This window comes from Bufo gargarizans, chromosome 8 (genome assembly GCF_014858855.1).
Source record: "Bufo gargarizans isolate SCDJY-AF-19 chromosome 8, ASM1485885v1, whole genome shotgun sequence".
In the NCBI taxonomy this organism is placed as follows: Eukaryota; Metazoa; Chordata; class Amphibia; order Anura; family Bufonidae; genus Bufo; species Bufo gargarizans.
The window spans coordinates 10,537,910-10,553,978 of record NC_058087.1 but is presented as its reverse complement, the minus strand read 5'-3'; the positions used below and the strand labels follow the sequence as shown (position 1 = coordinate 10,553,978).

Sequence of the window (16,069 nt, the reverse complement as noted above, 5' to 3'; positions counted from 1 at the left end):
ACAAAAGACAAACATTTGTAATGTGCTTTTCTCACAGGGACAGTTGTGTGGCCGGGTCAGTGGCTGCCATATTAGACGCTGAACCCCAACACACAGCGCACACTAGTGCAGGGATTAGCAACTTCAGGGACGCCAAGTGTTCTGAAACTACAACTCGAAGAATCCTCCTTTCACTTCTATGGGAGTTACAAGAATAGCTAATTCTGCATGCTGGGAGTTGTAGTTTTACAACAGCTGGGCTGCCGAAGGTTGCTGTTCCCTGCCCTAGGGTCAATTTCATAGGAAGTCAATCTGCCTGTTTGTAGATTTTTGGAGTTTATGATGTCAAGGGATTACTTTTTGTTAATATTCTATTGACATGTACCTATTTCCCAATGTTATATTGACTTACACGTTTCACGGGCAGGCTCTGATGCTCTTAATGCACCAGTAGCAAAAGATTTTGCTCACTTACTCACTTGAACTGATGTCACACGATAGGAGAGCACATAGTTGTTGTTTTTTATATTGTGGCCTCATGCACATGACTGTATTGTTCGTTCGTGTGCTATCTGCATTTTTTGCGAATAGCTCACAGACCGATTCATTTCTGTGGACCCAGACACACATTTATATGTTTGGCGGATCCGTGTGGCCGTTCTACAAATTATAGAACATGTCCTATTCTGGTCTGTCTGATTCTAAAATAACACTCTATTTAATTTTAAAACCGACATGCCTTACAATATTTATAATACTTTCTCCATAATTCTATGCATCGTGTTATGTCTAGTTAAGGGCCTTTAAGGGGTTGTCCCATTTAGATATTGATGGCATATTGCAAGGATATGCCCCCAAATGCCAGAGGTGGGACCCGCACCTATCCTTAGAACTGAGCCTGCAAACTGCAAGAGGGTGCATTGCGCATTCGCGGCTTCCTCTCCATTTATTGCTATGGGACTACCGAAAATAGCATGCTTGGAAGTCCCTATGAAATGAATGGGAAGCGCACTGCACAAGCAAGGCCACCGCTCCATTCCCTTCTCTGGGACTGGCAGAGATAGCCCAGCCAGTGCTCAGCTATTTTCAGCAGCATCCTAAACTTTTCGGGCTCCTAGCGATATGCCCCCAATTTCAAAGATGGGACAGCCATTTTAAAGGGACAGTGCATGTGTTTGATATCCTTTCATTCCATGTGATATTTGCTTCCCTCGGACCTTTTAAGTTTAAAGAAGACCTGTCACCTTTTTTTTTTTTTTTTTTTTTTCATAAACCTAATACGTTTTCTTGTTGTCCGTCCTAATCAGATTCCAGCACATTTGTTTTTTTAAATTGGGCCCTGTCGTTCCGCCGCATTGCCCTCCCCACTCTGTTTAAGTAAATGGCCAGTAAAGGCACCGGGAGCAGAAGACCTCTGCTCTCGTCAGTGGGCGAATTCTTCTCCATGCCTATGACGCTGTCCAGTAGCTGCAGACCACTTCACAGCCAAGGAGAATGGCACGTGCTGTTCTCGTGAGATGTACGAGATCTCATGAGAACACCCTATGCAAGCAAGTAATCCTGGAGGTGACGCCATTGTGACAAGAGGAGAAGACGCGAAAGGAAGGAAGAATTGTCGCGATGCGCACCGCACATATTGTCCCTCTTTGCGATTTTCAAACATTGGGAGGTATAGAAGCGATCTGCAGTGACTAGACAGCGTCAAAGGCAGGGAGAAGCCAAGAGCAGAGGTCTCCTCTTCCCAGTACCTTTACTGGTCATTTACCTGTTAGGCGCTAAAAAAAGAGGGGGGCAATGTGGTAAACCGAAGGGCCAACTGAACAAAAAAAGAGGGGTGCAATGTGGTAAACCGAAGGGCCGACTGAACAAAAAAGCGCTGGAATCTGCTTAGGACCGACAACAAGAAAAGGTATTAGGTTTAAAAAAACTGTGGTGACATTCCTAACTGAAAATACCGTCTCCTTGTGTATGAAGTAGACAAGGGGCAAGGCTATGGGCATAAAATACACAAAACTGAAAGCTATGCTTTGTGTGTACTTGGATGTAGATGAAGACAGTGGAAATAGCAGCTCTGGAGCACAAACTGCTGCGCAAAGGGTGAATTCAGATGCAGCTGATTTGTGGCAGAATGAGGCTTGCAGAACAGCAGGCGCTTGCCACTGAAACAGCACAGGGTTAATTATTGTGGCGGAGATGTGAATCTGTATATTATTCATCACCTGAACTGTACAGTCTTACTGTAGTAATAGAATGCAGTCAGGAATCAGAGGTTTCACCAGGCGGATATAAATGTACTGTATGTGTTTTATACTTCTAATTATTACTGAACGGTTGTGTGTCAGTCATAAGTTATATTTATAATATCTCTCAGTCCTCATCACGGTGGACAGTCACACAGGCCCCGTTTTGCTCTACACATGAATGGAACCTTCCATATTTGTACATATAACTATTTTTATTAGCGAGCAGAGATTTTTTGTTTGTTTTGTGCCACTCTTCAAGTCTATTAAAGTGATAAATAATAAAATAGTTGGAGTCTGATTTTTTTTTTCCGGTTTCATTTAAAAGGACTACAATGTCACTATCTACTTCTGTGTTGATGTCAGCCATATGTACGCTTCACTTTTTTAGATAGGTCCAAAGTTCTGTGCTTTAAATCCTTCTAGAGACAAAGGCCCACATTCACCAACCCCTGTACACCAGTTTTCTTTCATCAAAAGTCTTGGGGGGAGACTTATTAAGACCGGCGCTTTCTGTGTCAGTCTTGATATTCCCTGCACCGCAGGGGGATGTGACTAATTTATGATGAGGTTCCTCCTCCGGCAGTCCGTGCACCTAAACAGAAATCTACGACAGTTCAGAGCTGCTGTAGATTTCTGGCTTCATGTGTGCCAAACAAACTGGTGTAAATGAAGACAAATTTGTCAGGTTGACTGACTACGCCCCCTCCCTGGCCTAGCCACGCGCACTTTAGGGAAAGTGGTGAGGGCGGTGTAAAATCCGAGAGATGTGACAATTTTTTGAAACACATAGGGGGTCATTTATTAAGACCGGTGTCTTAATAACCCCTATAGCTGGCTTTTACATAACTTCAGTGCATCCAGCGCCAGTCTGAATGTAAGACAGCTTCCTTGCTGTCTTACATTTAGACCATTTCCGTAGAAAAGGCGCAGAAAATGAAGAATGAGACGGGCCTGCCGGCCGTCCCGTTCCGCTACCACTTTTTTAGACTGTGGCGTGAGTGGGGAAAAGTCGCAGATTGTGGCCGCCACAACCTGCGCCAGAAATACAGCTAAGGCTACTTTCACACTAGCGTTCATGGGTCCGTTCGTGAGCTCCGTTTGAAGGAGCTCACGAGCGGACCCAAACGCCTCCGTCCAGCCCTGATGCAGTCTGAATGGACGCGGATCCGCTCAGACTGCATCAGTCTGGCGGCGTACAGCCTCCGCTCCGCTCGCCTCCGCACGGACAGGCGGACAGCTGAACGCTGCTTGCAGCGTTCGGGTGTCCGCCTGGCCGTGCGGAGGCGAGCGGATCCGTTCAGACTTACAATGTAAGTCAATGGGAACGGATCCGCTTGAAGATGTCACCATATGGCTCAATCTTCAAGCGGATCCGTCCCCCATTGACTTTACATTGAAAGTCTGAACGGATCCGCTCAGGCTACTTGCGCACTTGCGAAATTTTTCTAAGTTATTAATGCAGACGGATCCGTACTGAACGGAGCCTCCGTCTGCATTAATATGATCGGATCCGTTCAGAACGGATCCGATCAAGCGCAAGTGTGAAAGTAGCCTTATACAGGCGTATTTCTGGATAATAAATGACCCCAATAGTTTGAGACTTTTTAACACTACTTTTCAGGCGCCAGGGGGGGGGGTGATAAATCTTCCCCATGGTGCAAACCTCATCACTTTCAAAAAAGTGAGCTATGCAGGGCTGAGCCTACCTACCCTGACACATTAATTATAATTTATGCCAGCTACCTGGCGTATATTATCCCTGGAAGCTATGCCAGCTCCTGGCTGGTGTACAGTTCACTTCTGGCACATGGGCAGCCGGAGATGTAAAACTCAAGTCAGAGCAAGACAGATTAAGACTGGCATCACTTGATAAAATTCTGGCTGCCGTCATATGGAGGAGCTTGAAGTGACTTGAAGTCAGGGGAGATAAAAAATGTAATAAATTAAAACAGAATAGGTTACACACACAAAAAAATAAAATAAAAATTGAATTAGTCACCGATCCTTGCTGCCCTCCAGTCACTTCCTTCTCCTGGATCAGAACACAGGAAATGGTTTGGAGTAGCTGCCCTGCCGATCACTGGCTGAGGAGGGTTAGCACTGCGGCCAGTGAGTGAGCGGGCGTCTTACAACAGCATCTTTATTCAGTTTCCATACCTGTAAATAGACTGGATCGGTGTTTGCAGACAAGGACCTGTAACAGTGAGCGTAAATATACATACATGTGTCAGATCAATAACAGCAGACTACATGACTTCCTGCACGTGTCCGTATAGCACACTGACCCATACACGTGAATGGGGCTATTCACATATCTGTATCCATCTGCCCAATCAGAGGATCCCTCCGTAGGTCTTAGGGCTCATGCATACGACTGAATGTATTTTGGGGAACGGAACAGCTGGCCCCTAATAGAACAGTCCTATCTTTGTCTGTAACGCAGACAATAATAGGACATGTTCTATCTCTTTTGGAATGGACAAACGAAAAACGGAATGCACACAGAGTAAATTCAGTTTTTTTTGTGGTTCCGCATACGGTCCACCCAAAAATTAGAACAGACACAGAAAGAAAATACGTTTGTGTGCATGAGCCCTTACTCTGGTGCTTTTTGCAGATGAGAGTATCCCTTTCTTATGAACGGGGGCGAGAAAAATAAAAAAAAAAAGGAATTCACACGGAAGCCATCAATTTTTCAAGGCTCCATTTTTTGGGGACATGGCCTTGTGCATGACGCCTAATACATATATTTACAACCCTTATTTTACAAACGTGCTCATAAAAGATTGTCATTTCCTATTAGTGCATTTGAGCAGGAGGAGAGTAGGGCAGGGAGGTATATTGATTTAAAGAGGTTGTCTCACTTCAGCAAGTGGCATATATCATATAGAGAAAGCTAATACACGCCGCTTACTAATGTATTGTGAATGTCCATGTTGCTTCCTTTATTCAATTTTTCCATCACGTTATACACTGCTCGTTTCCATGGTTACGGCCACCCTGCCATCCATCAGTGGTGGCCGTGCTTACACACTATAGTAAAAAGCATTGGCCTCTCTGGTGGTTGGGACTGTGGAAGAGCTCATAGGCTACTGTTTTTTCCTATAGTGTGCACGCATGACCACCTCTGCTGAATTGTAGGGTGGTCGTAAGCATGGAAATGAGCAGTGTATAATATGAGGGTAAAAATTAATCCAGCCAGCAAAAACAAAAAAAAGCAATATGGACAATCACAATACATTAGTAAGTGCCTTGTATTACCTTTTTCTACATAATAAAAGCTATTTGCTGAAGTGAGACAGCCCCTTTAATTTCTCATTTCACTTCTGTTTTATTGATGGTCTAATACACCGGTGCCCGCCTGTACCTGATGAAGCTGCTCTTCTATTACATATCCACTGGCTGATAACACACATGGATGGCTTCTGTGTTCATCCAAGTCTGACCCGCCAAAACAGACCAGGACAGGACATGCCGGGCACCTGGATTGGAAAAAAAAACTGCATATGTAAATAGCAGTATTGTCCTGTATTGGTCAATGCGCTGTACGCTTTAAAAACGGACAGAAGGCGGCAGAGAAAAACTGTCGTGTGAACACAGCTTAGTTAATCACGGTGGGTCTTTCTCTTTAGCAATATTATTCATAAATATATGACATATTGATACATCATAAATATTTTCTACATTTGTCTGCAAAATAAACATGAGAAGGGAATATGTAACAAGTCTGTCCGGTATAATGCTTCAATCATGTCCTGTGCAGGTCCTTTACTAGATGTACAGGACCTGTGATGACATCATCACAGGTGCTTTAGCTTTCCCCACTGATAATAGGGATACTGTACTAGAGCTGGACAGTAAGGCCCCTTTCACACGAGCGAGAATTCCGCGCGGGTGCAATGCATGATGTGAACGCATTGCGCCCGCACAGAATCCGGACCGATTTATTTCAATGGGTCTGTGTACACGAGCGGTGGTTTTCACGCATCACTTTTGCATTGCGTGAAAATCGCAGCATGTTCTATATTCTGCAATTTTCATGCAACGCTGGCCCCATAGAAGTGAATGGGGCTGCGTGAAAATCACTTGCGGATGCGATTTTCAAGGGGGGTTGCTAAGAGATGCTATTTGTAAACATTCAGCTTTTTATCAAATGCAGTAAATCGCATTGCACCTGCGCGATAAAAACTGAACTGAACGTGGTCGCAAACAAAACTGAATGGCTTTGTTTGCAAAAGGCCTCATGCACACGACCGTTTTTTTTTCACGGACCCATTGACTTTCAATGGGTCCGTGGAAAAATCGGAAAATGCACCGTTTTGCAGCCGAGGCCGTGATCCGTGTATCCTGTCCGTCAAAAAAATATGACCTGTCCTATTTTTTTGACGGACAACGGTTCACGGACCCATTCAAGTCAATGGGTCCGTGAAAGAACACGGATGCACACAAGATTGGCATCCGTGTCCGTGATCCGTGGCCGTAGGTTGCTTTCATACAGACGGATCCGAAGATCCGTCTGCATAAAAGCTTTTTCTGATCTAAGTTTTCACTTCGTGAAAACTCATTTCCGACAGTATATTCTAACACAGAAGCGTTCCCATGGTGATGGGGACGCTTCTAGTTAGAATACACTGCAAACTTGGTACAAGACTGCCCCCTGCTGCCTGGCACCACCCGATCTTTTACAGGGGGATATGATAGCACAATTAACCTTTTCAGGTGCGGCACCTAAAGGGGTTAATTGTACTATCATATTCTCCTGTAAGAGATCAGGGCTGCCAGGCAGCAGGGGGCAGACCCCCCCCTCCCCAGTTTGAATATCGTTGGTGGCACAGTGTGTGCCCATCGCCCCCCCCTTCCTCCCTCTATAGTTAAAAATCGTTGGTGGCACAGTGTGTGCCCATGGCCCCCCCCCTTCCTCCCTCTATAGTTAAAAATCGTTGGTGGCACAGTGTGTGCCCATCGCCCCCCCCTTCCTCCCTCTATAGTTAAAAATCGTTGGTGGCACAGTGTGCGCCCACCATCGCCCCCCTCCATCTTCCCCCCCACCCCCCCACCCCATCATTGGTGGCAGCGGAGTTCCGATCGGAGTCCCAGTTTAATCGCTGGGGCTCCGATCGGTAACCATGGCCAACCAGGAAGCTACTGCATCCCTGGTTGCCATGGTTACTTAGCAATAGTACAATTGTAGAAGATTCATACTTACCTGCCTGCTGCTGCGATGTCTGTGACCGGCCGGGAGCTCCTCCTACTGGTAAGTGACAGTTCTTTAGCAATGCGCCGCACAGACCTTTCACTTACCAGTAGGTGGAGCTCCCGGCCGGTCACAGACATCGCAGCAGCAGGCAGGTAAGTATGAATCTTCTACAATTGTACTATTGCTAAGTAACCATGGCAACCAGGGATGCAGTAGCTTCCTGGTTGCCATGGTTACCGATCAGAGCCCCAGCGATTAAACTGGGACTCCGATCGGAACTCCGCTGCCACCAATGATGGGGGGGGGGGGGAAGATGGAGGGGGGCGATGGTGGGCGCACACTGTGCCACCAACGATTTTTAACTATAGAGGGAGGAAGGGGGGGCGATGGGCACACACTGTGCCACCAACGATATTCAAACTGGGGAGGGGGGGGTCTGCCCCCTGCTGCCTGGCAGCCCTGATCTCTTACAGGAGAATATGATAGTACAATTAACCCCTTTAGGTGCCGCACCTGAAGAGGTTAATTGTGCTATCATATCCCCCTGTAAGAGATCGGGTGGTGCCAGGCAGCAGGGGGCAGTCTTGTACCAAGTTTGCAGTGTATTCTAACCTGAAGCGTCCCCATCACCATGGGAACGCCTCTGTGTTAGAATATACTGTCGGAAATGAGTTTCACGAAGTAGCTCATATCCGACAGTATATTCTAGCGTAGAGGCGTTCCCATGGTGATGGGGACGCTTCAAGTTATGTTCGGGTGTCCGCCTGGCCGTGCGGAGGCAAGCGGATCCGTCCAGACTTATAATGTAAGTCAATGGGGACGGATCCGTTTGAAGATGACACACTGTGGCTCAATTTTCAAACGGATCCGTCCCCATTGACTTGCATTGTAATTCAGGACGGATCCGTTTGGCTCCGCACGGCCAGGCGGACGCCAAAACGACTTTTTTTTCATGTCCGTGGATCCTCCAAAAATCAAGGAAGACCCACGGACGAAAAAACGGTCACGGATCACGGACCCCGTTTTTTTGGACCGTGAAAAAAAACTGTCGTGTGCATGAGGCCAAATGGTGCAGTTTTCACTGAACGCATCCTGACCTAATCCGGACACGCTCGTCTGCAAGGGGCCTAATAATTAGGTTCACTGTGGGCTCCATAGCAGCTGCGTAGTCTGCCTCTATTGGAAGTACTTCACAAGGCCTGTGTGCAGCTCGATTTCATTCAAGTGAATAGGGCTGAGCTGCAATACCAAGCACAACCACTATACAATGTAGGGCGCTGTGCTGGGTATGCTGTGAGGAGGCCGCAGCTCTCACTAGATCTCCAGGGGCCTCTTCCAGAACACAACTGCCCTAAAATGCACCCTAGCAGACCAGCTCATTTCATTTTCCATAGGTATAAACCAAATGAACTGAAAAAAGAGCATTTTCTTAGACATCCCCTTTAAGCCCCGCCCATGAATAGTCTGATGTCATTTTGTGCAAAATGTATCTATCCATATATATATTATATAAATATAATATATATATATATATATATATATATATATATATATATATATATATATATATATTCTGGAAAGTTTGCAAAGCCAATCTTTGCTGAATACATAAGAAACCTAAATTTGTCACATTTGTCGCTGCCACAAAACACGATCACTTCCCCGCAATCCTGCACAAAGCACAGCCTCCAGACTGCTCTACGCATGCGCGTTAAAGCCTCGATTTCCCTCTGTACGTCAATACCTGTTAAGCGCATGCGCTGTACGTGATCTCTGCGTCCCGTGCGCGGATGTCTGGTCGCCTTGGTAACCGGACGTGGCTTCATTCTTTTCTTTCGGTACAGGCCGGGGACCTTAGGGCACCATGTTGTCGGTTCTGGACGCCCTGTGGGAGGACCGGGATGTGCGGTTTGATATATCGCCCCAGTAAGTATAGACTCATGTAATCCTGTGGTATCTTATAGTAATGTAGTACCATAAGTCGCAGTATAAAGGCAGAGGCCATGTGACTTTGCGCTTGTCATGTGATTCTGTATTTGTGTGGCAGAAAACGTCTCACAGTCAGGTGGTGGGTCTCTAGGTGACATGACAGATGAGAGGCAGCGCGTCCGATCTGCCCACCGCCAGGCAATGGCATCTGCTGTTTGTGGCTGTGCCCCATAGGGTTGCATTAAAGGGGTAGCAGGCCATCAATATAAAAAAGCGGATAACCCCTTTAAGTACACAATATCTGCGCTGGTGGGGTCCTCGCTGGAATATGGAATGGAGGACCACTTTATTGAGCGCCACAGCTGCAAGTGGCCAGGGGCGGCGCCTACCGCAGCAAGTGGCCAGGGGCGGCGCCTACCGCAGCAAGTGGCCAGGGGCGGCGCCTACCGCAGCAAGTGGCCAGGGGCGGCGCCTACCGCTGCAAGTGCCCAGGAGCAATAGACACCGTCCTTGGCTGCTTAGAGCTTAATTTGCATATGGCTTCAAGATTCATTTTGGAGAAGTAAAGCTGAAGAAAAGCCAAAGAAAGGTACCATGTGTTATCAGTCCATGTGACCCAAGGTGCGGTGTGCGCAGTCTGAGACGACTTTTAAGGCAGAGTTCACACCAGCAGTGTCCTGTTCTGCTTCATTACAGGAGTAGAACAGAAGCACCAGCACATAACAGAGCAGACCTGTGCCGCACCGACCTCACTGACTGTAATGTGGTCCGTCAGTTTTGATTCGAGAGTCCGGCAATGTATCGGACACAATAGAGCAGCTCTGAGTTATTTTGTCCTATATTATTTACCAAAATCTGCGCAGGAAGCTCCTAACAGAGAACTCGTGACGTCGATGTCGACCGAGCCTTAGATCCTATTACAGATGTGATGGACTATAGAGAATTGTTAATGTTTTTTACAATTTCTGTGCAGTAAAAAAAAAAAAAAAACAGAATGCTAGGGCCACATGTCACATGACAAGATTGTCTTGTTGCTGCGACCACGACACAGTATGTGGCATATTTGCTGTAATGCCTTTGTACTTCCAAACCGGCAGCCGCTGTCCTTGTAGGTAATCTTCTTAGGAGTCTGGAGAATAATCCTCTTCAAGCATCAGATCCCAAGTAGCCGTCTAAACCCCCGCCATAACAATGCAGGACGCTCATACACCGCTATGGGAAATCCCCCTGGTGATTATGGTCATCTAACTTCAGTATCAAAAAGTTCTTCCCATCCGGACCTTTATGGTATTTCCTCAGGATATGCTAGAAACGCGCGATAGGTGCCACTTCTGGACTCTCTACTATCTCAGGTACGGGGACGCTTTTCGCTCCGCCGGGAATGGAGAAGTGGCCTCGTGTGAGCATCTCACTGCGTAAAAAAAAATGGCATCTGTATGTACTATAGGACATTAGGATTCTGTGTGTCAAGGTGTGGATTTCGGCACAAAATCCATATGAAATATGCGCCCTCTGAACATGCCCTATCGCCACTGCTTACACCCATTTACCATAAACTCACATCAATAGGCTAACAAGCCAAAAATCCCCTATATTCACAAAGAGGATTTTTGGGCTTGTTAGCCTATTTATGTGAGTAGTCTTGTACATCCCCAACACACTATAGGGTCTTTTTTCCGTATTTATAGTTATAGATATTATACGTTAGGAGGGAAAATGGCATCTTTTATGTCTAAGAATTCACGTACAAAACAATCTGGCTGGCGCTGACGGTCAGTTTCTTATTATCCGTATACAGTAGTCATTGTGCTGTTTTATATTCCAGACAAATGAAAATGAGACCAGGCGAGGTTCTTATAGACTGCTTAGACTCTATTGAAGACACCAAGGGAAACAACGGGGACAGAGGTAACTTTACTTTGTATTTAAAGGGGTTGTCCTGCCTAGGAGCGGACAGCCCCAATGCATGAAATCTGGGACTCAAAAAATCCACTCACCTTCCCGACTGCTGCCCTGTTCCCGGCTACTCCTGGTCACTGCAAGGTCCACTGACCACAGGCTTCAGCAGTAACATCTGCATGGACTACTGTAACGGACCGTTCAAGCAGATACGACCCCTGAGGCCTGTGATTGTCCACAGCAGTCACGCGACCAAGTCAGTTACCTGGTCCTGTGGGGACTGGATGCTGAGCTGGAATGGGGCAGCAGCGGGACCTCAGACAGGTGAGTGTGTTTTTTTTTTTTTTTTTTTTTTATGCTGTATGTTTATTTAACATTTTGCCTGTTTTTGGTGTAATCTAAAAACTGCTGCCCTTCAAAATGGTTGTAGTACCGATTTATGCATTTTTTAATTTTTTCAGGGAGGCTTTTAGTAACCAATCTGAGAATCATTTGGCATTCGATCGCATTGCCCAGAGTTAACCTTGGTACTGTATCACTTGTTATGTATTTGGATTGTTTATACGGGTGAACTAGAGCACAGAACATCATCTGTCATCTTCCGGGACTGCGCCATTGTGGATAAGAAATGTTTCTGTCAATTTGTCCGCCTAGGGTTGGTTTCACGCAGTCAGTGTTTGATCAGTGATTTCTGTCGGTGATTGTGAGCCAAAACCAAGTGCGGGTCATAGACACAGAACAGGAGCAAATCTTTCCATTACACTTTAATTCTGTGGAGGCTCCAATCCTGGTTTTGGCTCACAATCACTGACCAAAACACTGACGTGTGACTGAGGCTTTATGGCCATTTTCACACAGTGCGAGAAATATGCTTGATGTGTCAGAGGTAGTTCCCATCCTGAATGCTGATCCTAAGGCCCCTTTCACACGGGCGAGTTTTCAGAGCGGGTGCAATGCGTGAGTTGAACGCATTGCACCCGCACTGAATCAGGACCCATTCATTTCTATGGGGCTAATCGGGGTTTTCACATGAGCGGTGATTTTCACGCATCACTTGTGCGTTGCGTGAAAATCGCAGCATGCTCTATATTGTGCGTTTTTCACGCAACGCAGGCCCCATAGAAGTGAATGGGGCTGTGCGAAAATCGCATAGCATCCGCAAGCAAGTGCGGATGCGGTGCGATTTTCATGCACGGTTGCTAGGAGACGATCGGGATGGAGACCCGATCATTATTATTTTCCCTTATAACATGGTTATAAGGGAAAATAATAGCATTCTGAATACAGAATGCATAGTACAATAGCGCTGGAGGGGTTAAAAAAAAATATATAATAATTTAACTCTCCTTTATGCACTTGATCGCGGAGCCCAGCTTCTCTTCTGTCTTCTTTTTTGCTGTGTACAGGAAAAGGACCTGTGGTGATGACCGGAGTGACGTCACCACAGGTCCTTTTCCTGCACACAGCAAATAAGAAGACAGAAGAGATGCCGGCTGCGCGATCAAGTGGACTAAGGTGAGTTAAATTATTTTAATTTTATTTTTTAACCCCTCCAGCCCTATTTTACTATGCATTCTGTATTCAGAATGCAAACGTTAGTATTAAATCACCCGTGGGCAATGAGTGGCAAGAGAGCGCTGGATAACACAGTCAAAACAATTAATCCTCTTGAGTGAATACTTATTCTGTTGATCTGCGCTTTGTAGCATAGAGCGACTGGTGCACAGAGGTTTTTACGGCATTGAGAGAAGGTAATGTCGGAGTTAGTCTCGAGAATGTCAAAATTATTGACAGTAGTAATATTAGTAATTCATTGGTTTACCTTATCTTCTGATCCACAGTGGTTCCTGGATTGTTGGTCCGCTTAAGATATCGTTATTTGATGGGAAGTTGCTGATGTTGTTCTTGCGGCGTCTTCCTAGCTCACCTTTCAGCAGCCGTGCGGCTCCGGCCGGAAGCACGCGCAGCGCGAGGGAGCTTGTGTGTGTGTTGCCCGGGAGACCGATGATGGTGACGTCACCAAGCAAAGTACGAGGGCCTCTGTAGGACAAAAGTTAACCAACGCGTTTCGGAGCCTATCGGGCTCCTTCGTCTAACCCTGACGAAGGAGCCCGATAGGCTCCGAAACGCGTTGGTTAAAGTTTGTCCTACAGAGGCCCTCGTACTTTGCTTGGTGACGTCACCATCATCGGTCTCCCGGGCAACACACACACAAGCTCCCTCGCGCTGCGCGTGCTTCCGGCCGGAGCCGCACGGCTGCTGAAAGGTGAGCTAGGAAGACGCCGCAAGAACAACATCAGCAACTTCCCATCAAATAACGATATCTTAAGCGGACCAACAATCCAGGAACCACTGTGGATCAGAAGATAAGGTAAACCAAGGAATTACTAATATTACTACTGTCAATAATTTTGACATTCTCGAGACTAACTCCGACATTACCTTCTCTCAATGCCGTAAAAACCTCTGTGCACCAGTCGCTCTATGCTACAAAGCGCAGATCAACAGAATAAGTATTCACTCAAGAGGATTAATTGTTTTGACTGTGTTATCCAGCGCTCTCTTGCCACTCATTGCCCACGGGTGATTTAATACTAACGTTTACATTTACCTGAGGAGAACAATAGCTCCTTATCGGCCAGTCAGCAGCAGGATCTGCTTTATCAGGCAGATCTACACAGCCTCAACAACAGGAGCGCAGGGGGGGCTCTATATAATTCCTTTGTATTCAGAATGCTATTATTTTCCCTTATAACCATGTTATAAGGGAAAATAATACAATCTACTGAACACCGATCCTAAGCCCGAACTTCATCACAGAAGTTCGGGTTTGGGTACCAAACATGCCGATTTTTCTCACGCGCGTGCAAAACGCATTACAATGTTTTGCTCTCACGCGGAAAAATCGCACATGTTCCCGCAACACACCCGCACCTTTTCCCGCAACGCCCGTGTCAAAGAGGCCTAAGACATGGACCTGGCATTATAATGATTTATAGTGCTGTGTGATCCTGCCCAGCCTAAACTCTAATGAGTCATACTGACGGCATTATGCGAGTATGTATTATTAGATTTGAGGTCAGGCAGGAACACAGAGCATTATAAATCATTATTATGCCATGGGTCCAGGTCATAGGAGCAGCATTCAGGATGGGAAATGCCTCTGACACATAGGGCCAGATTTATCATTAGCTCAAGTCAGAATAATGGAGTGAAAAAGTCGCAAATTTTTGCGCAATCACTAAAACTGCGCAAAAATTTGCGACTTTTTTCTGCTCTGCACTATGCTCACCAGTTTTCTGAAAGTGGGCGTGTTTTCTTATGTAAATGAATCTCTAGACAGATTTACTATTGTGACTATTTAAAAAGTCGCAAAAAATTGCGCAATTTCACTCCAGTGAGGACCATGCTTATCTTATGAGACTTTTTAATAGAACATGCGACTTTTTCGTAAAGACGTGCGACTTTTGTAAAGCTGCTTACTGACGGATAAACTGCTACCGTCAAACCACATTTATTACAGTCTTAAAGGGCCGTTCATAAATCTGACTTGGCTAAAACTGACTTTAGCCATATGTGAAAGTGGAGTGAGCGTCAGAGTAATGATAAATCTGGCCCATAGAGTGTATTTCTTACACTGGATACGCTTGTGTGAAATTGCCCATAAGGTGTCATGAAAAGAATTGCTCCTGTTCTGTGTTTTTGACCCGCATCTGGTTTTGGATCACAATAACTATTGGAAATCAATGATCAAACACTGACATGTGTTTTAGACCTACGGCCTTAGGCCTCATGCACACGACCGTTGTTTTGCTCCGCATCCGAGCCGCAGTTTTTACAGCTTGGATGCGGACCCATTCACTTCAATGGGGCTGCAAATTGTGAAAAGCGCACGCCATCGGTGTTTTGCGGATCCGCGATTTGCGGACTGCAAAACACACAACGGTCGTGTGCATGAGGCCTTATTCACACAGTCAGTGTTCGGTCAGTGATTTCCATCAGTGATTTTGAGCCAAAACCAGGTGCGGTTCTAAACACAGAACAGGTGCAGATCTTTCCCCTATACTTTATCTCTGTGGAAGAAGCTCCAATCCTAGTTTTGGCTCACAATAACTGATGGAAATCACTGACCATACACTGACACGTGAATAAGGCGTAAATGTGATTTCTCTTTCTCTTCTTTACAGCGGTCGGCTACAATTGCATTCTAAACATTACGACGAGAACAGCCAACTCAGTAAGTGTGGACATTGCTACATGATTTAGTATCTACCTTTTAGTACTGAGTACACCTATATTAAAGGGAACACATTAAGGCTACTTTCACACCTGCATTCGGTGCAGATCCGTCTTGTATCTGCACAGACTGATCCGCACCGATAATACAGTTCAGAACGGATCCGTTTGCATTATTCTTTTAAAGTCTACGTCAAAACGGATCCGTCTTGACTTACATTGAAGGTCAATAGGGGACGGATCAGTTTTCAATTGCACCATATTGTGTCAGCAAAAACTGATCCGTCCCCATTGACTTACATTGTAAGTCGGGACGGATCCGTTTGGCTGCGCATCGTCAGGCGGACACCAAAACGATGCAAGCAGCGTTTTGGTGTCCGCTTCAAAAGCGGAACGGAGACCAAACGCAGCCAAACTGATGCATTCTGAACAGATCCTTATCCATTCAGATTACATTGGGGCTGAACTGACCAGTTTTGGGCCGCTTGTGAGAGCCCTGAAACGGATCTCCCAAGTGGACCCAGAAACGCCAGTGTGAAAGTAGCCTTATTCTGCTCCCTAAAGTAGTGTCAGATGCAGTAGGTCT

General features: G+C 46.0%; 1 protein-coding gene across 1 annotated transcript in view; it reads left to right on the top strand.

Moving 5' to 3' along the window:
• Positions 1–9,210: 9,210 nt before the first annotated feature.
• Positions 9,211–16,069, top strand: part of BBS5 (Bardet-Biedl syndrome 5) — a 28,055-nt gene continuing 21,196 nt past the window's right edge. Inside the window, exons 1-4 of the mRNA XM_044302542.1 lie at positions 9,211–9,345; positions 11,174–11,256; positions 11,709–11,774; positions 15,435–15,484. Of these exons, the coding sequence (XP_044158477.1) occupies positions 9,284–9,345; positions 11,174–11,256; positions 11,709–11,774; positions 15,435–15,484 (261 nt within the window). The 5' untranslated portion in view covers positions 9,211–9,283. The remainder of the gene's footprint in view (positions 9,346–11,173; positions 11,257–11,708; positions 11,775–15,434; positions 15,485–16,069) is intronic.